General features: G+C 48.8%; 2 protein-coding genes across 2 annotated transcripts in view; one reads left to right on the top strand and one right to left on the bottom strand.

Moving 5' to 3' along the window:
- Nucleotides 1–350: 350 nt before the first annotated feature.
- On the top strand, nt 351–25,555 carry NT5DC2 (5'-nucleotidase domain containing 2). The gene is made up of 14 exons (XM_051985048.1): nt 351–785; nt 5,152–5,336; nt 5,679–5,753; nt 8,808–8,863; nt 9,736–9,829; nt 13,014–13,142; nt 13,641–13,701; nt 14,189–14,291; nt 15,008–15,109; nt 16,152–16,233; nt 22,942–23,028; nt 23,242–23,382; nt 23,779–23,843; nt 24,657–25,555. The coding sequence occupies exons 1-14, from the start codon at nt 482–484 to the stop codon at nt 24,916–24,918; spliced, it is 1,746 nt and encodes a 581-aa protein (XP_051841008.1). The 5' UTR covers nt 351–481; the 3' UTR covers nt 24,919–25,555.
- STAB1 (stabilin 1) overlaps nt 25,123–26,104 on the bottom strand; it is a 58,410-nt gene continuing 57,428 nt past the window's right edge. Inside the window, 1 exon segment of the mRNA XM_051985036.1 lies at nt 25,123–26,017. Within this exon segment, the coding sequence (XP_051840996.1) occupies nt 25,961–26,017 (57 nt within the window). The 3' untranslated portion in view covers nt 25,123–25,960.

The following is a 26,104-nucleotide window of genomic DNA, read 5'->3' on the forward strand; positions in this document are numbered from 1 at the left end:
TCGAACAGCCCTGAACTGAAGTCCGCCCCTCGGCTACTGTGACCTTGTGGTTGTGCAGTCACACTGGTCGCGCTGGGGTCGAAGTGAGCAGCTACTGTTAGAATCTGCTCACTTCTATTCAACAAGTTTCCGGGACACCCATTGTGTCCCAAGCCCGGTGGGAGAGCTCCGGCCGGTGCGGGGTCCTCGCGGCTGGTCTGGCGGCCGGTATCCGGTCCTGTGCTCCTTGGGGTCCACTCCCTCTTTCCTGTTCCAAATGGGCGGAGGCCTTGGGGAGAGCAGGGAGCGCAGCCCCGCCCCGCACTCCACACCTGGCCGGGGGCCCCGGCCATTGGCCGGCTGCGAGGCCGGCGCTGCAGCCATTGGCTGGCCGCGCGAAGGAAACACGCGGCCGCTCCAGAGGAGAACACAGCTGGCGCAGGCTGAGCAGAAGCCGGAGCGGACGCTTCTTAGCCTGGAAGCGGGTCACTGGGCAGAGGGGATGGCCGGCGCGGGACTGCGAGCGGCGGCGGGCTGCCGCTGGTTACGGCTCCGGGGAGACGAGGTCCCTGGCTGGCAGCGAGCGACTGCCGCCTCCTCCTGCCAGGGTTGCGGTCCCTCGGTCCCCACGCCCACCTGTGCGGGCTCCTCCTGCCCCGGAGCCCACTGTCCCGGCGCCAGCGTCTCCTACTCTCCCCCTGACCCAGTTGCCCAGCAGAATGCTGCCCCGGGCCCTGCCGCCCAGTCTCCCGAACCCAGCGCCTACCTGTGGTCTAGGTACCGGGAGATGAGGAAGCTGGTTCACGGTAAGAGTAGGGAGAGGTAGAGTTCTGGAGGGCAGAGGGACAGCTTGTACGGACCGAGAAGCGGGAGACGGGCTGCATTCTCGTCTTGGCGCTGCCAGGATTCGCCGGGAGGTCTTGGGCGAATCTCCCTGCGCCTCAATTTGCTCATCTGCGAAATGAGAGGGTTGGCTTGGTATCGCTTTCACGCGCTTCTTTTAAAGATGACATAGGTCTCACAGCATCCTTAGGGGAAGAAGCTTTGGCAGCTGGCGCTGAGGAAAAATGCCCCGGGTGCCTTGGAGCACTCCCTGTCTCTAGTAGGATTGGGGGCGATTTATAGAAGAATGCTTCCCCCAGACTGTGCCCCATATAGTCGGGGTAGGCTTGGGTTGGGCACAGGACTTCCAAAATAGCTACTTATTCTCTCCTCAGTTCCCCCCCCCCCATCTTCAAGTGCTCATAAATCCCTGTCACCTCCCCGCAGAAAACTTCCTTAGGCACAGAGGCACAAGGCCATAGTGAGTTGTTTCCGTTCTTTCCCCCCTACTCCCACCCACTTCACTTACAAGAAGAAAAAAAAGCCTATCCCTGGTTCCATCTGGAGCTCTCTGGTCCCCTGCATAGGGTCACTGAGGAAACACTGGCCTGCACACAAATGGTCCCTTGTAGATCTTAATGCTATAAACTAAAGCTAGAGGATTAGAGGTGAAAATACTCGGCAGGTAGCACAGTCAGGCTGCTCTTAGAGGCAGATCCAGACGTGGCCTTGATTTTGGTTTAGCTCTTGAATTTTTGCAAGCCTTCTCTTTCTAAACGTCTTTTGTGAGGGGAAAGGATCATATATTTGTGTATTTAATCTCTTTCTGGAACTTCTTGGACATTTTTTGGTAGAAATAGGGTGATGATGAAGGTCTGATCCGAGATCTGAGAATAAACATAGCCAGATTTCATTTTGTTTGAAGGAAAGAACTGAGTCTTGTCAACATGAATTTGAAGTTTGCTCCTGATTTGTCTGATACTTTGTTTAGCATAATGTCATCCTAAGATTAAGCTGGTGATGAGAACACTGACTTTAAACATGGTTTGGATTTTTTTTAATCCAGAATTGTACCCCTAATCTGGAGAATCCCATTTTCAGTCACTCAACTAAAGTCAACCAACTATTCCTCCTCCCAACCTATATTTTCTCACCAAATTATCTAACAGCCATATGGATTATGTCCGCTCATAAAAAGAATTGATAGATATCTGTAAGACATTTGGGGAAACTGTTGGCAAGCAGAAAACTAGAGGTTAACACTTGCTGCCTAAACATATAGAGAAGCTGCTTCTGGAATCGGAAAGGAAGCTGACCCTAACTGTGGACTTGAAATAATTTGATTTGATGACCTAGAAGTGAGGCTGAGGCTGATTCAATGTTATTATTGGTCCAAGGCATTCAGAGATTTAAAATGTCCCACCTTTCTTATTAATGTCTGATTCTTCCTTGAGTACAGCCCTTCTACCAGCCCCTTTGGATTTAAGCAGAATCAGATTCAGAACCAAGTCTGTCTCATGAAAGACAATTTATGTGACCTTGGACAGTCTCTGGGACAATTTCTTTCTCCCAATTTTGCCCATTTCCTTGTAAGATTCAATTCATCATTTAAGTGCCTATCTTATACAAGAAGTATATCTAGGGCTGAGATTACAGATAAGAAACATGAAACGGTCTGACTTCAAGGAGCTTACATTCTACTGGGGATAGTGTATGTATCCAAATAAGCAAGAACAAAAGATTTTGAAGAAGGAGAATGAGAGAGTTTTAATACCTGGTGGATCAGGAAAGGCTTTGAAGAGGAAGTCACTCTTGAACTTCCTTGAAGGAAGATAAAGATTCTGAGGAGCAGATATAGATAGAATAGTGACCTTGTCTCCCTCAGAGGTAAGATTCAACTGATATGTGAAAGTTCTCTGAAAAGTATAGACTCTTACAAATAAATAAGAGAGGATTTCAATTATTTTAACAGCTAAAATTTGGGGTTCTGGGGGAAAGAAGAACAGTGTTCCCAGCTCAGATGCTAGCATAGCACCAACCAAGACTGGCATCCCATGCCTCTATCTTGGACTAGTTAAGGCATTTCACACCATACCCTATGGGATACAGTCAGATAGTTTTTTGTTTGTTTGTTTATAAAGCTTCATGGACCTGTTAGAGGAGCCCAATAAGAGAAATGGACTGCAGAGGGAGATAGTATATGCCCCTCCAAGTTTGTCCCTTTCAATATTGCTTAAGATATGTTCTAATTGAACCTTAAAACCCAAACTCTGTAACATTGCTTAGGCAACTGCCTATATTAAATGGCCTTATAACATTGTTTTGAGGAATATTGTTTTTGAAGACCCAAAGCTGATAGGACATGAAGTGGAGGACCTGGTATGCCTGTTCTGAGTTCCTCATCTCCATATTTTCCTATGGTAGGTCAGATGATTTAAAGCTTCCTTGGGCTAGAAAAAGTATTGAAAATAAAATTAAGGTTTTTCTGAGGAAAGGATGCTACCACCAAGCACAGAGGGACTCAGGAGCAGTCCTATTTCCTCCCTTTTCCTCCTTTCTATAGGGTCTTCCAAAGACATATAAATGTGTTGCAAATGAAATGTATCTATTTCTGATTAATTGCAAGATTTGGGGAATAGGGAGGAAAAAAAGACTTTAAAAATCTTCTCCATTTCTTAATGCCCTCAAGCAGATGGTGTTAAATACTGCCAGCCCTTTCTTCTTAGAAGTACAGATATAGTGGAAATGTTTGTGCCCTGAGTCCTAAAAGCCACGATTTGATTTATTGACAATGAAGGGAACAGATACTTCAATTCTGGAATATATGTAGGTGACATAAACTTCTCAACCAGGCTTGGAAAAGACCTCCATCCCAAGTCAAACTTTTGGACTTACACTTAAGCTACTGTAGGTAAAGTTAATATCTTATTTAGAACAATATAAATATAAATGCTATATAGCTGGGTTCTTTGGGGAACCAATGAATAGAAATGCTATCTACCTTTAGGACTTACATTTTAGTACATTTTAGTAGTCTGTCTTACCTAAATGAGCCTATAAGCCACAATTTCTGTCTTTTTTCTTCTTCACCTCTTAGGAATGTTTGAATGGCAAATGCATGTATGAATGAATGATATTTTAATTACTTACTATGTGCCAGGCACTGTGCTGAGTAAGCACTGGAAATTTGACTTTACAAACAGCTCTGCGACTGGGCACAGGCAACAGATAACAAAATACCCAGTGCCCAAGTAGCTTACAAATCAGGCTTTATACAAACCAACCCTTTGGCTACATCCCTGTGTGCTTTTGGACCCTGGGTACATAAACTTCCTATAGTGCCTAGCTGGGGACTGGGACAGGGGCCAGATTGCCATCACTTAGATTCAGGGAGAGCTGGGTGGGAGGGCCTGTGTAATAGTCCAGCAAAGCCAGGCATCTCTCACACACACACCCCACACCTACTGACTTAATTAGCAATGTTCTTGTCCAGGCTAGATACAGGAAAATGTGATCAGCAAGGGGTCTGGCGGGGAAGCGCTTAGAAGAAAATCGAATTAAGGGAGACGCTCTTGCCAGCCACTCACCTCCATCCATACTCTGGAAGTCCTACCTGTTAAACACCACTTCAGCCTTGGGTCTATTCTCCAGGGAATTAGGGAAGCCAGATGGCAGAGAAATAAGGACACGAAACAAAAAGACCAAACTCAAGCTGCAGAGTAATGGCAAATGGTTTCAGCTCTCCACCTGCATTTGTAATGTTTCTTAGACAGTTTTAAATCTTGGCTTTTTGGAGGTTGATGGACGGGATGGAAAGTGGAAGAAAATCTGTGTGGAGCCACAGCCTATTCAAATAATGGCAGCAAAGCTAAGCCAGTCTGGGAAAGTGCTTTAGCCAGAAGAGACTCTAAAGACCCGAGTTTGGTCCCAAATTAGGAGAAAATCAGAACCACCTATTTTATCCTGATTAGGAGGAGGGAGGAATCAAATGATGGCAGATATTTGGGAGGATTAAGGAAACCAATGACCCATTAAACCTGTGGCCACTCAGCATGTTTCTTAATGAAGGCCAGAAAACAAGGAAGTCTGACTATCCTTTAAAAGTCTGTTAAACCTCAGCATCCATCCCAGACGCAGAAAGAAAACCTATCATGTTCCTTCAGGGTGGGTAGAAGTTGAATATTGAGACAGGATCAAGAAGGAAATGAATAGGTATTGTTGGCAGATTTATAAATACATCTTCCTGGAAGAGACAGGAGAAATTGGGGGATGGAGTGAAGTAGGAATTAAATAGTCCTAAACCCCAGTCTTTTCAAAGGTTCAAACACCCCATTTCCTCATTTCTTACAGATCTCCTTCCTCCTGAAGTCTGTAATCTCCTTAACCCTGCCGCGATCTATGCCAACAATGAGATCAGCTTGGGGGATGTGGAAGTCTATGGGTTTGACTATGATTATACCTTAGCTCAATATTCTGATTCTTTGCACTCCATGATTTTCAACACAGCCAGAGAGATCCTAATACAGCAATATAAGGTAAAACAACAGAAGATTTCTCTCTCCTCTTTTTCTCTCTTGGTCTTTCTTCTGTCTCCCATGCTTGAGTCAGTGCCCAGCTCCATGTTTCCCATCTCCCTAAAGATCCATAGTGTCTCCCTTGTGTGCCCAAATATGGTAATCAGTTTTGCAAAATAGTACCCGGATTCTGCCTCCCTGCTGGAATGCAGCACCCTTCTTACCCTTTGCTTTTGTCTTCCACCTCTTCCCCTATGGATACAGTGCAAGGGCACAGAGCTCTATCCCACCAATTTGTATTTAGACTGTTGAAGTTGTTGCCTCAGACTCATGCTGTGTCTGCCATCCCCTTTCCCCACACAGTACCCAGGAGAGATCAGAAAATATGATTACATCCCAGATTTTGCCATTCGAGGGCTGCACTACGACGTGCAAAAGGTGAGTAAGAAGCAGTTGTGCCTTTCTTATGAGCTTCTGGAGAACAAAGCTTGCACCCTGGATTCATAAGGTAACCGAGCTCAGATCCCATCTCTGAAACTTGCTAGATATGTGACTATGGGAAAAATATTTATGCTCTCTGGGTCTCAGTTTTTTCATCTGTATGCTGAGAATAATATCCATAGTATTTACTTGCTAAAGTGGTTCTGTAGATCAAACGAGATAATATATGGAAAACATTTTGAAAAACTTAAAATTAGACATACAGATATGTGTACTTCAGATTGTTATTATTATCATTTTTATTATTATCCTCCCTGCCCTTACTGATACCTTGCCAATTCAGGAACCCGTCTGATGTGATAAGGATGGTCTTGTGGCATTTTTCCTTTTGGGAATTTCCCACATTCTTCTGAATGTGTGTGTATGTAATAGGGAGTGTTTTTGGTAAGTGTCTCCATAGCCACTGTTCCGTGGTCAGTGGCAGCTTCCTTAGGGGAGTTGCCCTTATAACCTGTCCCTTGTCCAGATCTTTCAGCTCCATATCTGGTCTGAATTGGGCTAGGATTGAGTAAGGATATTTTGGGGTTTGTTTTCAATTACACTTAGAGGTTGAACATCAGCCTCAAGGACTTCTCTGAAAACCAAGCCACAGAAATACCAGGATAGCATAGAGTTCGGGCTCCTGTTGTTTCTGCCACAGACCCTCACTCCCCCAGGGCACTAGGAAGAAGTCCCTCTCCCTTTCTCAGTGCTACTTTGTGATCCTCCCTTTGAGGACCACAACTTCAGGCTCTTTCTGTGTATCTGTGAGCATTTTTTTTGTGGGGGGGGGGGTGCAGGAAACAGATCCTTGGAGATGTGTCCAGTCCATTGATCTTTTCAAAGCTAGACAGAGCAGGAAAGCAATTGGTGATGGGAATGTGTTAATCTAAGTGTTTAGCCTGGAGAATAGCAAAAGATAGAAAGAAGTGTGTGAGAAGGTGAGCATATTAGCATTTCAAGTCATTAATCAAATATAGGGAGGTGATTTGGACATTCTGGGGACTGACTTTCATAGGAAAAACACCAACCTCCCTACATGGACACCTAGAACCTGGATTTTATAGGGATAGATACTCCTGTCAATGAAACAAATCACCTCTGTGCCTTCTTTTCCTGAATAATTCTGACTCAGGTTTTTCTATCACTAAGGATCCATCCAATATGCTGGCAGTCTTCTTATTCTCTTGATTTAAAATGTAGAGATACTAATGCACCATGTAGATTTTCCAGTCTTTGTTTGAGAGGTCCACCTCACAGAGCAGTTAAGTGGCTACTCTAGGTAGAAGACCAAGGACCAAGGCATTGGAGTATGAAGCTTAAAACCTCGGTACTTCACTTGGTTCTTGCCCCTATATTTTCCTTGTTCAATTGATCAATAAGCATTTATTATATATAATATTTATTTTTTTATTTATTCATATAATAAATATATGTTTATATATTACAATATTTTTTATATATGTTATATATAACATACATGTTATATATGTAAAACATATATATATACATATGTATATATGTACCTAACTATATACCAGGCCTTTGGAATATAAAGACAAAAATTAGAACATCTCTACCCTCAACGAACTAACATGTACAATTATAAGTATATTTGAATTTTTTTTCAAAGTAATTTAGGGATGGGAGAAAGGAGTTTTTGGAATTTGAAGAAATTAGGAAAGACTTCATGAAAAAGGTATCACCTGGGGCCAACTTTAAATGCCAAGAGTCAGCATTCTGGGCCTGGGAGAAAGCAAGTCCAAAGACATGAAAATAGGAGGAGGAGCCTCATTTGTTCACAACAGCCAAATGGTCACTTTGCTCATCCACCTTTGGTCTCATCTATGTCTCCAAGAAACTAGCAAGGGCAGTAGCCATACTCCAGTTAAAAAAAAAAATTGGTTTCAGCCAGTGGTTACTGAGGGTTACTGAGAGGTCTCAAGCCCATCGGTGAATTAGGGGAACATCAACCCCAAGTGTGTAAAAACCTCCCCCAGCAGAATGGGCAGAGGAGAACAATTTGTTCCCAAGGTCACAGAGGCAACAGAAGTGGGCACTGTGGAGTGCTCAGGGTTGGTCAGACATGAAAGATGGTAAGGTCATTCACTTCATCCCTGGCTACAGCCAGCAAGCCTGACTGGACTTCAGTGGCTTTGGAAGAGAGGGATTCTGGTAACTTTGTGCAACTCCCCAATCCAATTCACCACAAGTTAAGACATCACCTGTGATGTCATTGGTCTTCAAAAAACAAAGGACAAACGTGGGAAGAAAAATAATGTATGATAATGCTAGAGCCAGATAATGCTTTAAATGTCCTTGGTGGACATGGAGGAACAGCTGAGTAGGCTGCAGTGCTGTCCTTGGCAGGGTGGCTGGTCTGCCCCGTAGCTTCAGTGCTATGACCTCTAGCTCTGTCCCAGCTTTACCAGCATGGCTACTCTGGCCTAAGGGTTCTCTATTGCTTTATAACCTTTTTGTTTTTACTGAAACAGTTGAGATTAAGTGACTTACCCAGAGTTACACAGCAAGGAAGCGTTAAGTATCTGAGGCCAGATTTGAACTCGGGTCCTCCTGACTTCAGGGCTGGTGCTCTACCTACTGTGTCCCCCTTTTTAGCTCCCCTAAGGGATCCTTCTCCAGCTGTTCCACTTGGGCTGTTCTTTGTGGGAATCTACTTTTCCTGTCTGACTTACACAAGAACACTGACTGACTTTCAAAAGTCAGGCTCGAGAAATAAGGCTCCTGAGAAATGACAGACCTACTGGGGCTTCCCTCTCTGTTCCTCTCTTTTCCCCAGAGAACCATGTTCTTCCTTTTGAGAGTCCTCTACCTCCCAGAGTAGGAGATTCTTAACAGGGATCTGAATGGGCCTGTGATGATGATGGAAAAGTGAACTGGAAAGGGAATTGTTAGCAATCTTAATGAAGAGCTTGGCTTTTAAAAATAAACTCTCCAGTAAAAACTATGATAGATAATTAAAATTTGTGCCTGCCTCTCTTTCTTGGCTAGAGTCTTCTGATGAAGATTGACGCTTTCCATTACGTCCAATTGGGAACAGCCTACAGGTCAGTCTGAAAGGTCTTGTTCTCACGCCTGGGATTTGGATTAGGTTTTACACATTCTCCTTGGGGGTTTATCATGGTTGCTGGAGGAGTGCTCTTTCTTGCCTTTGGGGAAATCCCTGACCAGAAACTGAACAGTCCCAGGAATATAGGACTCGGGGTTGGAAGGGACCTTGGAGATCAACTAGTCCTACCCCACAGAGAAGGGAATTCTTCTGGACTTCCTGAAAGCGATTCTCCTAAGACTACAGGATAGTAGGACTGGAAATCAAACCCAGCTCTGACTCCAAAGCCAGTGCTCATTGTACAACATTTAGATGTCCAGTGCTCAGTTTTCATGGCAGTTACACCTGGGCTCAGGGTCTTCTACCATTATAAGACTACTTCTATGTATGGTTAATGTTCTGCCTTCAAGGTACGTGCACACACACACACACACACACACACACACACACACACACACACGTTTAGCTGGGCTCATTTTTCTAACACAGCCCCAGCCCAGTTTGTGCATGGATTTACATGCTGACCTCCTCTGCTGGAAGATTTCCTATACAAAGCTTCCTTCTTTTGGCCAAAGAAAGGCCGGAGGAAAGGAAGCTCTGAGTGCTGGGTGGCCTTCCTGTTCAAGAGACAACCCACCCTTACTCATGTTGTCTGAGGTGGGAACGAAACACTTTGTTCCTATCACATAATATTGTCAGAGTTTTACCCCCACATATCAATTGATTTTGCTGGGAGGGTTTTCTTCATTTTCTTAAAAAAAAGTTCTCTGAGAAGAAGAGAAAGAAGGATATAGGGGGAGATTTCAGCAATATAAAAGCAAAAGATATCATAAAAATTTGTTTTAAAAATGGAAAACTTTTTTTCCTCAGGGGTCTCCAGCCTGTCCCTGATGAAGAGGTGATTGATTTGTATGGGGGAACCCAGCACATCCCACTCTACCAGATGAGTGACTTCTATGGCAAGGTACTAGCCTGGAGGGTCCCAGAAATAGAATAACCCACGTGACCTGGGATTCAAAATTCCTCAGCCTCAGAAAATTGCTTATGCCTTGTATGTACCCATGTTGGACCAGAAAACTAGCTCTGGGAGTGGAATGATTTTTCTTTCTCATGTGCATGCCTAAAGCCATATTGGAAGCTTAAATGTCACTTCCAACTTCCACTCACCCTGAAAAACGGTTCTACTTTGGTTTGGGAGATAGTAAGGCAAACCAGGGAGTTACTTATGTTTATAATACTAATCTCCAGACCCCTGGGAGGTTGGGGGGATGACAAATTGCTGCTCCCCAGGCCCTTTGATGCTGCTGGTTTCATCTGAGGGCCAAGTACACTCAAGGAGAAGAAAGTCCATACAGGGTCTGGGGGCGGGGGGCGGGGGGAACCAAAATATGGCTTTTCCCACATCTGAAGAATAGTCCTTACCTTTGACCTTAAGGAGCTAAAGTATTATCATTTCCCCCCAAGAATGTGATTTATATATTACATGGCAGTGGTTCAATCAGAGTAGAAAACTTTGAGAATTTGCTCTGACAAATTGTCCTGTCTGCGATGATAGCGTCTCTGGGCGGTTATTAGAGGGGACAGGCTCAACTTTTTTCTGCCTTCTGTTGGGGAGCAAGGTGTTATGGGTAAATACCCATATGAGGATGAGGTCCAATACTGTTGGAGGCTTAGCTTTTCCCAAGCTTCTCGAGGAACACATGTCCCCAGATGGTGACCTTAGAACATTTGGGGAACCAAACTAGAAATCTTGTAAACTAGGATGAACTGCTGTGTTCCAGGGCTGCTCTCAGCCCTTAACTAACCAAGCAGCCTGGGAAGTCGGTAATGGTTCTAAACCCATCCACTGCCTGAAAATCTCTAAGGACTAGAAACAGAAATGTTTCTAACTGTCTTATTACCTCTTCATTTTCCCAGTCAGAAAAGGAAGCCCTGAACAGTTTCCCCGACTGATATCCCCTGCTCTGTTTCTGTAGAAGAAGAAAGAAGTTGCTTCCTGCTACAACTTCAGTCCTTAGTTCTGTACCACCCGTCACTAATGCTAATTCAGAATGGAATGAAATGCCAAATAGTTGGCAGCATTAGCCTGCCCTGTTGTTTCATGGCAAATGCCCCCTCCCTTCGCCTTGACCCTGCCCCTGAGTTACTGCCCATGGCTCCATCTCAAAGCCAGTGTTCCCTCGGCCTGACCTGAAAAATGTCCCTGAAGTCACGGACCTGGTCTTGTCCTTGAGAGCAGGACCTCTGCTAAGGCTTTCCCGGTCGGCTCAGCCAGTTCTTTATTCATCATTCCACCCTATTGGGCAAACCCTGGGTTTGCCCTCTTGAGAATGGATACCACCCGGCTTCTGGGCTCATTGAGAAGTCTCCTTCAGTTGTACCGGGAGGAGAAGTGGCGTATGAGAAGGGAGGGTGTACAAGTGCACACACACATGTACTCCTGGACCGCCGGTTAAAGCATTTCCCCCCGGTCCCTCCTCTCCTGCCTGCCTCTGGAACACAGCAGTTCATCCTAGTTTACAAGATGTCCAGTTTGGTTCCCGAGATGTTCTAAGGTCACCAGAACAATCTGGAGACGTGTGTTCTCCAAGAAACTTAGTCAAGCTTGGGAAAAGCTAATGAAGGGCCACATTTTCTGCTTTGTGTTCCGCGTTGTACCAGCAGCTAGTAGACCCTCTGTCTCAGCCTGGTAAGAGTTTGTGAACCTACAATTTTCCTGGGAGTAAGAGAAAGGGGCCATTCCTGCCTTGGGGTCAGCAGAGCTTGTGTTTTGGCCACAAGTGGAGATCAGAACAATTGTCTCACTTCATTCCCTTCTGACAGAGCTTTCCTTGTCCCTGGGGCTTTTTCCACTGTCTGGCTTCTCCCCAACCCAGTCTTTGGGGGATGGTTCTCTAGATCAAATAGTAAGTCTTTATTGAATACCTGTGACATGCTAGATATTGTGCCGGGCACTGAGCATCCAGGGACAAAGAATGGAAGCATTCTACTCCCATGAGCTTACTTTCTAATGGGAGAGACAAGTGCGTTTCTTAGTCAGCAAATATAAATATAAAAAATAAAAATAAATAGGCGATGTCGTTAAATAGAGGTGGTTTGGGAGGGAGGGTCCGGGGCTGCAGGGATCAGGAAAGTCATCATGCTGCATTGCAAAGGAGGAGAAGGACTTTCATGAGGCAGAGGTAAGGAGGGCAAGCATGGCAGGGACAGGGGGAAGAGCAGAGCAAAAGCACCAGAGATGGGGGACAGGGATTATAAGTGAGGAACAGGGAGAAGTCTATTAGGATTCCAGAGTATCAGAAGGAGAATGTCCAGTGAGGCAGGAAGGAGAGGATGGGACCGGGTTGGGAAATGCTTTAGCAGGAGGGCCAGGAGTACATGTGTGTGTGCACTTGTACACCCTCCCTTCTCATACACCACTTCTCCTCCCAGTACAACTGAAGGAGACTTCTCAATGAGCCCAGAAGCCATTCTTTTGTCTCAGTTCTCCTCCCTGGGAAGATTTGTCCAGTCCCTTGAACAATGTGTGTAACACTAGCATAGACCTCCCAGCTGAGCGGCTCCAAACATGCATATGTATTCACATGCTCTTTTTTAAGTTTTTATTTTCTAAACATTTGCATAGATAGTTTGCAGCATCCGCCCTTGGGAAACCTTTTATTCTAATTTTTTTTCTTCCTCCCTTCCCCCCCATCTCCTCCCCTAGACAGTAATCCAATATATGTTAAAAATGTGAAATACTCTTAGTCCGCAGATTTGCAGCAGAGCAGCAGGACAGATGCCCTGTGCTTGGGAGCTGCCCGGGGAGGAGGAAGTAACTGGAAATAAGGGTGATGGGTGCTGCAGTGAGGTGTGAAGGTGTGCTGAGGTGGGGGGGACAAGGTGAAGTGTTTAATAAATGCTGTTTAGATCTGCGCTTCCCTTCCCATTTGGAGGCGGGGCTGGAATTGCGGTATTGGGATTGGGAAAAGGTCAGATGGTTCTCCTAAGTGCAGAGGAGCTAGGAGGCTTCCTCTTGTAGATTTGGGAGAAGAGGCAGATGTGGCTGCTGCTGCCGCATCCAGCCCGAACTCTTCCTCGAACGCTTCCTTCCTGTAGGTGGACGTTGCTTCCTCGTGCCCTCCTTTGACTCTCCTTCCCTTCCTCAGGGCCCCTCTCTCAAGCAGTTCATGGACATCTTCTCGCTTCCTGAAATGGCTCTTCTCTCCTCCGTGGTTGACCACTTCCTTGCCCACAGGCTGGAGTTTGACCAGACTCACCTCTACAAGGATGTCTCGGTGAGGAGCGAGTCCTCGATGTGGCCTTCCTGCCCCTCCTTGCCAGCAGCCCTTACGTAGCTATTTCTGCAGGGAGGGCTTTAGGAGGCAGAAGCTGGGCCAGGGGGTGGAGACGGGTCCAGGCCGGCTGTCAGGGCCACCTCTGGAGGTAGCGGTCCTGAGAAACCTGATCCAAGAGCAAGCGGAGCCTACTGTGGCCCCAGGATCATCAACCAAAAAGACTGCCCCCGCCGCCCCCAGCCCCTTGGTGCTTTCGGGATAAGGAGGACAAAAACTTAGATGCTGCTCTTCGAGAGCTCACAGGCTGCAAAACACCATCAATGGCCCACATTTTTTCCCGTCAAATTCTGGGTCCTTTTGTGGTCTGGGCCTAAGGGTCCCAAGAGCCACGTGTAAGGCCAGTTGGTGAGAAAACAGGAGACAACCCTGTCCCTCGGTACAGAGACAGGGAAGTCCCCAAACCCTGGCAGCTTCGAAGGCGATGTTTGTACCCTCTAGGACGCCATCAGAGACGTCCACGTCAAGGGCCTCATGTACCAGTGGATCGAGAAGGACATGGGTAAGCAGACCCCACTATAGTGTGGGGGGTCCCCGGGACTCTCCATTAGTTCCAGATTCCCGGGCCCTTCCCTTAGACCCACAGGTGGGGACCTGAAAGGAAAGAACTTATCATGATGTCACAGCCAGCTTCTCCTGTGCCAGCTCCCTCCGAGTCCCTTCCAGCTGTGCAGGGCTCTCTTTCCCCGACTGTCCCAGTGCACCCAGAGAGGGAGGTTTCTCGGAGCTCTCCCAGGCCATTCACACGTCTTCCCCAGAAGCCCAAAGGGTGCTTTTAGAACCAAGGGGAACCCTGGAGTCCAACCTGAGAAAGAGTCCAAACGCAGCTAACCGAAGAAGCTCACTTACATCCCGCAGTAGGGAAAGCATAGGCCAGTATCAGGACAAAGAGAAGGCTGCCCCAGTGCGAGAAAGCTGCTTGGACGATTGACATCTGTGCAGGGTACAGGGTATCGACCAGCCCACCCTGGCCCTCCCTTCTCTTCCAGAGAAGTACATCCTCCGAGGAGATGAGACACACGCTGTCCTGACCCGCCTCGTCAACCATGGCAAGAAGCTTTTCCTCATCACCAACAGCCCCTTCAGCTTTGTGTGAGTCTCCTCAATGTCTGGCTCAAGGGAAGCCTGGTAAATGAATAAAACTTTGTCAAGTGAAAAGGACTTGGTTTAAAAAAAAAAAAAAGTCCTCCAAATATGAAGGAAGCTGGATTCAGAATCCAGAAACCTGGATTATTTTTTCCCTGTCCAAAGAGAATCAGGTCCCCTTGGTGACCCTTCCTCTCCCTTAGAATTGGGGAAGCACCGGGCTTTCTGGGCTGCATCTGCTGGCCGTGGTGAGACAGTGGCCCGGCCTCCCTAGGAGAACCCTCATTCTTCTGCCCCTCGCTCCTGAAACCACACAGGCTTCTCTGTAGGAGGCCTGCGCTCCAGCTACCACCCCCCCCCCTTCCATGTTGGGGAAGGGGAGGGACCAGCTCTGACGTAAGGAGTCAGAGGGAAGAACAGACTCTCCGGAACATGCCCAAACCCCAGCCTCCCTCAGGGGTTCCAGGACCAGCCGCATGGAGTGCAGCTCACTGGGACAAATGGGAGTGCTAGGGGGGGAAGGTTGTGTACCCCGAGTCACTAAGTCTTTGTCCCCCGATTTCCAGGACCCGGCTGCATGGAGTGCAGCTCAGTGGGACGAGTGGGAGTGCTGGGGGGGAAGGTTGTGTACCCCGAGTCACTAAATCTTTGTCCCCTGATTTCTTTCCTTTTAAAACATTTTTTTTCTTTCCCTTTCCTTCTCTGACGACTGGCATCCTCAGGGACAAGGGGATGAAGCACATGGTTGGCAAGGATTGGCGCGATCTTTTTGATGTCGTCATTGTCCGAGCTGACAAACCAAACTTTTTCACAGACAGGCGCAAGTAAGCTGGGCACTATCAGGGGTCCCCGATCTTTCTCTCCTCCCAACATCTTCTGCTAGAGACCTGGAGAGTGGGAGGTGGGGGACAGAGAGGAGCGAGCCACAGAATGAGTCCCATGGGGCCGGCCCTGCCATCTTGGGGACTTCAGGTCACTGAATTCTTGTCAGAGGGCTCAGGTCCCTGCTCTGCCCTCTTTCCCTCCTCCTCAGAAAAAGCCCCTTGTCCTCCCCAGGAAGAGCACTTATGAATATTGGTTTATGAACCTAAGTTTCTTATCCAATCCGAGTGCTGAGTGATGGCTCTGGCCCTTTTATCCCTAAGAATTCTGTGCTTTAAGTCCTAGACTCAAAGGGTGGAGATTAGCTTATTGCTCAGTCTCCTGGAATAAATAGGAAAGGGCACAAATCCTGCTCCAAGCAACCCAGTCCCCAGACAGAAACTCGACCCTGCTGGCCCCTGGGAACTGTGCCCATTTCCCTTCATGCACTTTCCATGTGAGCCCCTTTCACCCTATGGGTATAGGCAGACCAGCTCCAAGCCTTCTGGTTCTAACACGAACCCGAAGACTCTGGGAAATGTGTCTTCTATCCCAGCTTCCCTTCAGCCTCAGCTAGGGCTGCTTTCCTCTTCCCTTTTGGCCCTGGGAGGAAAGAGGAACTGGGGGCTGGGACTGGCCCCCATGGCACAGCTGGGCAGGGAAGTTTCTGACAGCCCTGCTGTCTGTGGGCTACTTGACCTTTGGGCCAGGGCTCGGATGGGCCCATCGGCTTCATCCTGTTTACACTGGGGAGGAAAGGCTTCCCAGGCTCTTGGTGTTTGTCTATGGGACTGTCTGTCTGTAGGGTCACGCAGCCGACCTCTCTGGGCTGCTTTGTATAACAGCAGGGAGCTTTCCCAAGGTAATGGTACCACTGCCATTCTCCTTGCTGAATTTCAGAATCGCTCATCGGGGCTCCATGTCTGGTGGATCCCCCATCCGTCCTGGTAACTGAACCAATTTGTCTTTTTTCTTCTCCCCATCTGCTCCCTTCTTCTCCCCCAGACCTTTTAGGAAACTGGATGAAAGTGGCGTGCTCCAGTGGGACAAAATCAACCACTTGGAAAAGGGAAAGATCTATCGTCAGGTAAGACGGTCTCTAAGGTCAGCAGAGACCAGTAAAGAAGAATCTTGTATCCAGAGTGGCAGGTTTGTGAAAGAAAGGATGGAAATCAGGACCACTGGGGTGGGGAGAAATCTCAGTGGATCCTTTTCCCTTCCTTTTAGGGAAAAGTCATAAATGTAGGTATAGAAGTACTTCCTGAATCTGGGGACTTTCTGGAAAGGCTGATGGGGACCACTGGGATTGAATCCTTAAGGAACATGGCATCAGTCCTGGCTACTCCTTCCCCCCAGAAGCCATGCAACCAAGCACTAAGCATTTATTAAGCACCTTCTATGTATATGTACTGTGTTAGGTACTGGGGATATAAGACAAAACTGAAATATTCCTTCTCAAGTTGCTTATGGACCGTTAGGTTTATGACAAACAGATACAAGGTAATCTTAATGGAGAAAGCACCAGCAACTGGTGAGACCAAGAAAGTTCTCTTAGAGAAAATGCCATTTGAGAAGTGAATTCCAGGGAGAAATGACCGACGCAAATGCACAGGAGTGTTATATGTTAAGAACAAGAAGGTCAATCCCTGAACCTATAGCCTCGTTTATGCCTTTAGACAGAGTGAATGACCAGAGACTGAGGTCAAGAATACAAAGTTGGGGGCAGAGGAGGCAAGGGAGCCAGGAGGTAGCACAGTTAACAAAAGGTTGCCTTCAGGAGGGTGTTGGGGAGAAGGGCTGACTTTCAGTTGTGCTCTGCTAAGGCAATCTCCAGATAAAATGAGGTTGCTGTCCCAGCCTGACCAGCAAATCCCCCCACTCAACTCAAAGGATCAGCCTTCTCTCAGTCACACTGACCCAGCCTCTAATCAGCAGAGTCTAGGGCCTGACCTCAGTGTTAATGGGCTGTCTGCACACAGAATGTGGAAAATAAATAAGAAAGCTAACTCTCCTTCCTTATCGGGTGGATAGCTTGGGTTGCTGGAAAGGACAGTTGGCAAACAGAAGTAGGATTGATGCCCAGAGCGGATTGAGGTTTCATAATGGGTTTAGCAGGACCTGAGTACTTCTCCACAAAGGGGATTAACGAGGTTAGCCTAGGTCAGGAATTCAGAAATCCCAGCGCCCAAGACCAAGCTTCCAACAGTCCCAAGGAGCCTCCAGTCTCTAGTGTTCCAATCTGAGGAGAAAGGATGTTAGAAGTCGGGGGTTACTGAATTAGTGCATCAGCCTGATGTGACCTCTTGAGACCAGAAACTTGTAGACTTCCTCTCATGGGAAAGGAGCACCTGGATCCTCTAGGCTTCCCCTGCCCTGAGGTGAAGGGAGGTTATCTGTTATGAAGACCTTTCAATGGCAGAGTGAGAAGGCTTGAGACTGGGCTCTGGTTCTGTCCCACCCTTAAGTAGGTCCCAGATAGAAATCAGTCCTTGGAAAAGTTGTTGGAAAAGAGAACGGCTCTCTATGGTGTTTGAAGGTTTGTAGTTTACAAAGGTCTTTTCATACAGGGGACAGCCCTCAGCACCAGTTCAGCAGGTCCTGGGGAAACCTTCCTAGGTTGAGGACAAACACGTAGTCTGAGTTCCACCTCAACAACTCTTAAAACCTAACAGAAAATTCATGTCCCATCCCTTTGTAAACTGTAAAAGTCCTTGGTCTTAAATCTTGTCCCTGCTCCAATTCCTCCCTTCCTCAGCTCTGACCTCCCATTATCCCATCATCCCTAAGGAATCCCTATTATTCTAAAGCTCCCCTAGAGCTCAGTGCCAGGAAGACCAGGGTTCAAGGCCAACTTCTGCTCCATGGTGTCTGGGTGACCCTGGGCTTCCGCTGCCCTAAAAACTTCCCTAAGAACTTAAGTTTGCAGAGAAGGTGACAGTCTGCATTCACGTAGGTGTTCCCTATATCAGTGAAATCACAGGTCCAATTCCTCTTCCTAAACCTATCCCCAATCCTGCTCCCAAGATGCTGAATGTCTCCAGAAAAGCTGCAGTTCAATTCCACATTTATTAAATGCCTGCTGTATGTAAGAAAAAAACCCCATCCTAGCTACAGGAAAAACAGAAACAAAACAAGCCTTGTCCTCAAGGAGCTCAGATTGCACTATGAAAAGGGGAAAGGAACAGGTCCACAAATGAGCAAACACGAGATAATTGGAAGAAGATGGCATTGGTCACTGTGGGGCCAGGGAAGTGGGCAGGATGACGCCAAGCAGATTTCAGCCTCCACAGTTGGGTGGCAATGCTGCCCATTGCTTTTCTTGGCCATTTCCCATCTCCTACCCCGCAGCTATCCTGATCCCACACCTACTAGCAGGTGACCCATCACTGAAAAGCCAGGGGTTTTCACAAAAGAGCCCCTTCCATTCCCCACTTTCCATTCCTCAGCTCTCTTATACCTTCCCTCTTTCCTTATTCTCATCGAAGAGGAATCCCAATTCTTTTCCAAGGAGAATCCTCCCCGTGCTATTGATAGCGACTATTCTTTGTTGCTGGGACATTGGAGTTTGAGGGAGAAGACAGTTGGGATTAAATGACTTGTCCAAGATCATGTGGCTAGTTAAGTATCCGAGACTGCATTTGACTGCGCTGTCTACTGTGCCACCTAGCTGCCACTTATTTTTATTATTTCCTCCTATCTCCTGATAGAACCTTGCTTTAGCAATTAGTCCCTCTCTTGCACTTTTCTTATGTCTCCCTCTGCTATTTCCTTCCTACCTTCCTATGAACATATTCAAGTCCCTCCAATCCTAAAAAAATTCTTCTGTGATCCTCTTATCTCTTCTCCTTTATGGCCAAATTTCTGGGGGGAGAAAGGATTGTCTGTGCTCAATACTTTTTTTTACTTAATAGTATTTTATTTTTTCAATAGATAATTTTTAACATTCATTTTTGTAAGATTTTGAGTTTCAATTTTTTCTCCCTTCTTCTCTTATCTCTCCCCTCTCCAAGACACGAGCAATGTGGTATAGGTTAAACATGTATAATCATTTCTAATATATTTCAATAATAGTCATGTTGGAGAAGAAAAATCAGAACAAAAGGGAAAAATCATGAGAAACAAACAAAAAAAGGTGAAAATAAGATAACTTCGATCCACTTTTAGTCTCCAGTTCTGTCTCTGGATGCAGATAGCATTTTCCATCCAAGTTTATGGAATTGTCTTGGATCATTGTATTACTGAAAGAGCCAAGTCTATCGTAGTTGATCATTGCACAACCTTGCTGTTACTGTATACAAGGTTCTCCTTGTTCTGCTCAGAATAAGTTCATGTAAATCTTTCCAAGTTTTTCTGAAATCTGTCTACTCATCATTTCATATAGAACAATAATATTCCATTACACTTTGTTATTCAATGATCCAAAACTGCTCTGAAAGATTTATGATGAAAAATGCTGTTCATACCCAGAGAAAGAATTGATTTTATCTGAATGAAGCCAAATTTATTTATTTATTTATGAGTTTTTTCTTCCTTGAGGTTTTTTTTTTGGGGGGGAGGAATCTGTTTTCTTACACAACATGACTTTTATGGAAATGTTTTGCATAATTTCACATGTGCCTTCTCAATGCAGAGGGGATGGGAAGGAAGGGAAAGCTGCTATAAACATTGTTTGTACATTTGGGCTCTTTTCCCTTTTTTTATGATCCCTTTGAGATACAGAACTAGTAGAGGTATTTCTGGGTCAAAGGATATGCAGTTTTATAATTATTTTATAGTTATAGTTCCAAATTGCGCTCCAGAAAGGCTGGATCATTTCACAATTCCACCAACAATGTATCAGTGTCTCAGTTTTCCCATGTCCCCTCCAACATTCAGCATTACCTTTTCCTGTCATCTTAGCCAATCTGAGAGGTGTGAGGTAGTAGCTCAGAGTTCTTAATTTACATTTCCCTAATCAATAGTGATTTAGAGCATTTTTCCATGTGACTGTGGATGGCTTTAATTTCTTCATCTGAAAATTGTTCCTATCCTTTGACCATTTATCAATTGGGGAATTCTTATAAATTTGACTCAGTTCTCTATAAATTTTAGAAATGATGTGCCCAATATTGCTAACCCAAGGGATAGGGTCCTGGACTGGAAGACTGGAAGATCTGAATGTGAATTTTCATTTACTCTACTTACACTTATTAGCTGTATGACTTAATTACCTCATAATGCCACTTATCTCACAAAATTATCGTGAGGATCAAATGAAATAATATAAAAAGTGCTTCGCAAACCTTAAAGTATTACTAGTATTATTTTATCATCCATTCTCTCCTTAGCTCTTTGCAATATAGCTTTTTATCTGATCTCTCCCTCTGAAGCTCATTCCAAGATCACCATTGCTCTAAAAATTATCAAATCAAATCACTCTTTTTTCCCCCTTTCATCTTTACTTTGCTGCAGCACTTGACAAGGTCTGTTGTCTTCTCCCACGAATACTTTCTTCTCGCTTGATTTCAGCAAGAACTCACACTCCCTAAAGATCTTGTCCTCTAGTTCCCTTCTCTGTCTTTTCCACGGGATTGTCTTCTTTCCAACGGGGATCCTTTAAGGAGTTCCCTAAATTTCTGTTCTTGGGCCTTCCTTATTACATTCTCTTCTCATCACCTCGATCCACTCCTGTGTGGCTTCCACTTCCTTTTCTCTGCAGAAGCCCCTTGATTTTCAACTCTGAGCCCTTCTGGCATTTCTAGCCGCCTTCAGGCATCTCTGCCTCGGAGGACCGAGCTTGGTGTCCCTCCTCATTTCCCTATTTCTGTGGCCATCACTGCCCGTTTACCCAGGGATTGCCTTTCGGATTGTCCCTGACGGCTCCTTCTTCCCCCCCTGCCTTCTACGTTAGGCCCATTTTGATTCTATTTCTGAAATATCTAGCACAACCCTTTCTGTCCCCTTGCACCATTCTCGTCCTAGTCCCCATTACCACCTGCCTTAATAAAGGTCTTACTGCCCCAGGGCTACCTATCCACACCGCCTGCCACTGCTAGAATCACTCTCTCATGTCTGCATCTGTTCCCTTCAGCAGCTCCCTAGTGTCCCCCGAGTTCCTTTCAGACACCGGCCGGCCCTCCAAGCCCCTCCCCAATGTTTCACTGCCAAACCTCTCCATCCCCCCCCAACACCAGGGGTCCCAGAAATCTGCACAGATTTCAGCTGTGAGCCTTTAAGACGGCACAAGGACTTTGGGGACGGGAACCTCCTGTGAGTCTCCCTTACTCCAGTCCCTGGCACACAGCAGACACTGAACACAGGCCTTTCTTACTCTCAGACCAAGCTGGATGCCCGTGTTTCTTTTTTAATATTTTATTTAATTTAATAATAACTTTGTATTGACAGAATCCATGCCAGGGTAATTTTTTACAACATTATCACTTGCACTCGCTTATGTTTCGTTTTTTCCCCTCCCTCCCTCCACCCCCCCCAAGATGGCAAGCAATCCTATATATGTTAAATATGTGATGCCCGAGTTTCAAAGCAGACCCTAGTCCTGCCCGTTGTTCCTGGCAGCCCACCCTCTTCCATGAAGCCCTCCCTCCCTTTTCCCTTGCCAGCCACAGTCTCCCCTTCAGCTCTGTTTTAGACTTCTCTCTCGGGTATTCTCATCGGCGGGATTATGTTTGCCGGGGGCTTGTCCCCCTCTTCACCTGGAAGCTCCCTGAGGGTGAGAACCAGGACTTGCCCAAGCTCTCTGTGTGTCCCGGTACCTGGCCGGGGCTTCAGGGATTCAGAAGGTGGCGGGGGAGGGGGGCGGTGTTTGCATGTGCTCCCGTGCACTCGCACACAGGATAAATGCACGGGGGGCCTGGTCTCTGTCAGGGCCGGAGCTGGGGGGAGCTGGGGGGAGAAGCTTGGGCCAGATTTCTCTGCCGTGAGGAGGAAGGGGGGCAGGCAGGCCTTGGCAAGCTGAGAGAGAGGAGCCCGGCCCGTCTGTTCCGGAAGGAGGACCGGGGGCCCGGAGTGCAGCCAGGGGCCCAGCGGCCCGAAGGGCTGCCCAGGGCCGCCTCTGCCCTCCCCGTGTGAGCCCACGAGCGCCCTGGGGGCCGGGGCGGGGAGCGCTCCCTGAGGCGCCGTGGGAGCGGCTGGGTCACTCACCGGCCCCGGCCCGCCCGCTCCCGCACTGACTCTTTGGAATGTAGCATCTGGCCCAGCGCCGGTCTGTGTGAAGCCGGGGCTCGCCTCTTTCCCACGGGCTTCTTGTAGCTTATTCTGGGACAGAGAGCCTGCAACGGGAGCTTTGTTCTGGCTCGGCAGCCTGCTCCCAGCTATGGGAAGCTTGTGAGAAAGAAGGGAGATTCGGCTCTAAGGAGCACTTCCTCCCCAGGACCATCTTCCCCGCGAGGGACAAGCCGTCTTTCTACCCGCGGACACTTCCTCGCGGCCTCCTGGCGGGGGGCAGTCCCCCGGGGTAGGGTGGGGCGGGAGCCTCCCGGCTGCCAGGTTCCTTCCTAGATCAGCTGATGACTGGCCCCAAGACTGGGAGGGGGCTTGGGAAAAACCATTTTGGTTCCCTGGGGTAATGACCTCGGGGATTGGGAGATCTCCGTCCTATTGTGGAGCCTGAGGCGACGGAGCTCACCGAGGCTGGGAACAGCAAGTTCTGGACCCTAAAAGCCATCCAGTCCTGAGGGTCACAGGGCCCGAAATGAGAGAAAATGAGCCCGGGAGGGGCTGGGAATTGATGAGTTGGTCAGGGAGGGTCCGAGGGCTGTCCCCACACTGTTAACTCTGCGCTTGCCTTTGCTTCCAGGGAAACCTGTTTGACTTCCTCTACCTGACGGGGTGGCGGGGGTCCCGAGTGCTATATTTTGGTGACCACCTCTACAGTGACCTTGCAGTGAGTAGACCCTTCGCCCCTCCCCCAAGCCGTCCCTCCAAATGGCTACTGGGCCCCGCGGGCAGAGCCCCCGGCAGAAGAGGTGGCTGAGGAGCTGTGGGCAAGGGGGCGGAAGGGAACAGAGCCCGGCCTGGCGGCCTCCCGGGGTTCCTGGCGCAGCCGCCCAGCTTTGCCTCTCTCTGCCCCTCCCTTCCTTCCGCCGTCACTGCCCAGGACCTCATGCTGCGCCACGGTTGGAGGACGGGAGCCATCATTCCCGAACTGGAGAGGGAGATCAGCATCATCAACACAGAGCAGTACATGCACTCCCTGACCTGGCAGCAGGCCCTGACCGGGCTCCTGGAGAGGATGCAGGTGCGGGCAGGGGGTCGGCCGGGGGACCCTTCCTCCCCCCGCTCAGCCCGACTCCCAGGAGCCTCGTCTTCCCGAGGGCTGGGCAGACCCCCGGGCGTCCTGGCGGGCCCCAAATCCCCTTTGCCCTTCTCTGTCTCACCCTCCCCTGCTGGGCCGAGTGCCGCCGAGGGGGGATGCTCGCGCTTTCTCGCCCCTCCCAGCGCTTTGCCCAGAGCAGGCGAGGGCCCAGCAGTGCTTGGGGATGCCCTGAGGCGCCAAGCCCTGTTCCCGGGAGGGCGCTGGGCCCCACGAAGCGGCTGTCCCGCCCTCCGGGACAGGCCGCCTCAGGCTTTGCCTTAGCGTCTCCCCGGGCTGGGCCCGGATCAGGCACTAACCCCCAGCATCGTTTTTTCCCAGACCTACCAAGACGAGGAGTCGAGGCAGGTGCTGGCGGCCTGGATGAGGGAGCGGCAGGAGATCAGGTGAGGGAGCCGGTGGGCAGGTCTGTGGCTCAGCCCGCCCCTATCGTCAGGCAGTGAGGGACACTTCCCCGCCCCCGCCCCCCTCCCATGTTCACACGGGAGAAGTACATCACGTTAAACTGTTCTGGGGGCTGGAAAGAACTCTCAGAGCAAACTTCCGGCAGGAGCGGGCTTGAGCCGGGTCACTGACAAGCTGAACGGTCAGACTTTGTCGAGTCGATAAGGTTTTCTGCAATAGCCCCATTTCACAAGATTCACCATGCCTGTGGACTCCTCGGAACAATGTATTTTAAATGCATTAAATATGTAGCATTTAAAAAATCAATTCTATTTATTAAATTTTAATTGCTAAATTAAAAAGTTGGGGCTAAGTGACTTGCCCAGGATCACACGGCCAGGCCGTGTTAAGCGTGAGATTTGAACTCGGGGACTCCCGACGTCAGGGCTAGTGCTCTCTCCACGGCACCACCTAGCGGCCCCTAAATTTTAAATTTTTAAATTAAATTTATTAAAAGAAATTTTTTTTTAAAGTTTCAGAACTCCAGGTTAAAAAACCCTGGCGATAAACCAGATTCTTTTATTGTACCCATGAGGAAACTGAGGCTCAAAGAAAAGACCTCCAGTCAGGGGCTGGCCAGTGGCAGGTTAGGAGTCCTGGAGCGAGTCGGGATTCTTCACCTTGCCGCGAGACCGAGGCCCGGGCAGCTGGACAGGGCCGGAGGCAGGGCTTGGCCGGGTGAGGGGGGACTGGGCCCGGAGGCGGAGGGAGGGTGCGGCCTGTGACCGCCGCTGCCCGCCCGGCCCTTTTCCCAGGTCCATCACCAAGAACCTCTTCAACCCCCGGTTCGGAAGCATCTTCCGCACCTTCCACAACCCCACGTACTTCTCGCGGAGGCTCGTGCGCTTCTCGGACCTCTACATGGCCTCCCTGAGCTGCCTGCTCAACTACAGCGTCAACTTCACGTTCTACCCCCGGCGCACGCCCCTGCAGCACGAGGCCCCGCTCTGGATGGACCAGCTGTGCACCGGCTGCATGAAGACGCCCTTCCTGGAGGAGATGGTGCACATCCGGTGAGGGCCCCGAGGGCCCGGCCAGCCCGGCTGCAGGGGCGGGGCTGGGGGGCCAGGGCCCGCCCCTCGCCCCGCCCAGGCCTTCTCTGTTTCCCAGCTGGGCTCGCCTCAGTCCTGGGAGGGGGAAAGACCCACACAGAGAACGGGGCACCTGGTGGTTTTTGAGAGTGACCCCCGCTTCCTTCCCTGTGAAGTACTGGACGGAAACTAAGCTGGACGCAAGAATTTTATTTTTTGAATGACAGGAGTTTTTGAAAGGCCCCCCCCCATCCCCATCTGAGGTACATCAGCCACCGAGAGCTGAATCGTGCAATGGGCCCCTCCCCTGTGAGGCAGAGAGACCCAGGAGTGCCCCTGTCTGCCCAGAGGAGGAATGGGGGTGGGGGAGGGGTGTTAAGGGCATGGACACTTCCTGCAGGATGGGGCAGGGCTCCCAAACCCAGGAGGGGGAAGCCGCCACACGTGTCTAAGAGGCCTGGGGAGGCCACTGCTTCCCTCCACTACTAGAGGGTCACAGGAGCTGTTCTGGGCCTGGGCGTGGGATGCTGGGCAATGGGGGGCATTGAGGAGGAAGCATCCATTTTGTGTAGCCAAGGGTCCTCACAGAAGACAAATAAACATCAAATGACTGTTGTACGGATCAGGAGCTCCAGTGACAGCTGCTTTGTGCTTCTCCCTCAGTGCCCCTCATAACTGACCTGAGGCCAGACCTCTGGCCAGGGCTGGGCCCCAGAGGAGTGACCCGACCCCTCCCCATCCCCTCCATCCAAGGCAATGTCCGTCCAAAAATCCCCTGAGGAAAGTCTGGGTCAGAGCCAGACGCTACATCCCATGAGGTGGCAAAGGGTGAGAGGGACGGGGAGTAGGCTGGAGGTGCCAGGCCACGTGTCTCCCGCAGGCTCGTACTGGCCCCGGCCCCTGCAGGAGGAGGCTGTGCAAATAAGGGTGGGCACCCCCTTCTGGGCTCACTCAGACCCATGTAAACATTCCTGGGAACGGGGATGGGGCGGAGCTGGGTGTAGTGAAGAGGCTCCTCCCAGGCCCCCTTAGTCCTCCTCAAGGATTCTGTGGGTGTCCGGGAACTCCTTATCAAGTAATGAGTCCTAGGAAGGAAATTGGAGCAGGTCAGGTTTTGTAGGGGGCTCACGTTCTCTCGGGGCAGAGGCACAGGGTCTGACTGAGGGGCCACA

The sequence above is a fragment of the Antechinus flavipes genome, chromosome 1 (genome assembly GCF_016432865.1).
Source record: "Antechinus flavipes isolate AdamAnt ecotype Samford, QLD, Australia chromosome 1, AdamAnt_v2, whole genome shotgun sequence".
Lineage (NCBI taxonomy): Eukaryota > Metazoa > Chordata > Mammalia > Dasyuromorphia > Dasyuridae > Antechinus > Antechinus flavipes.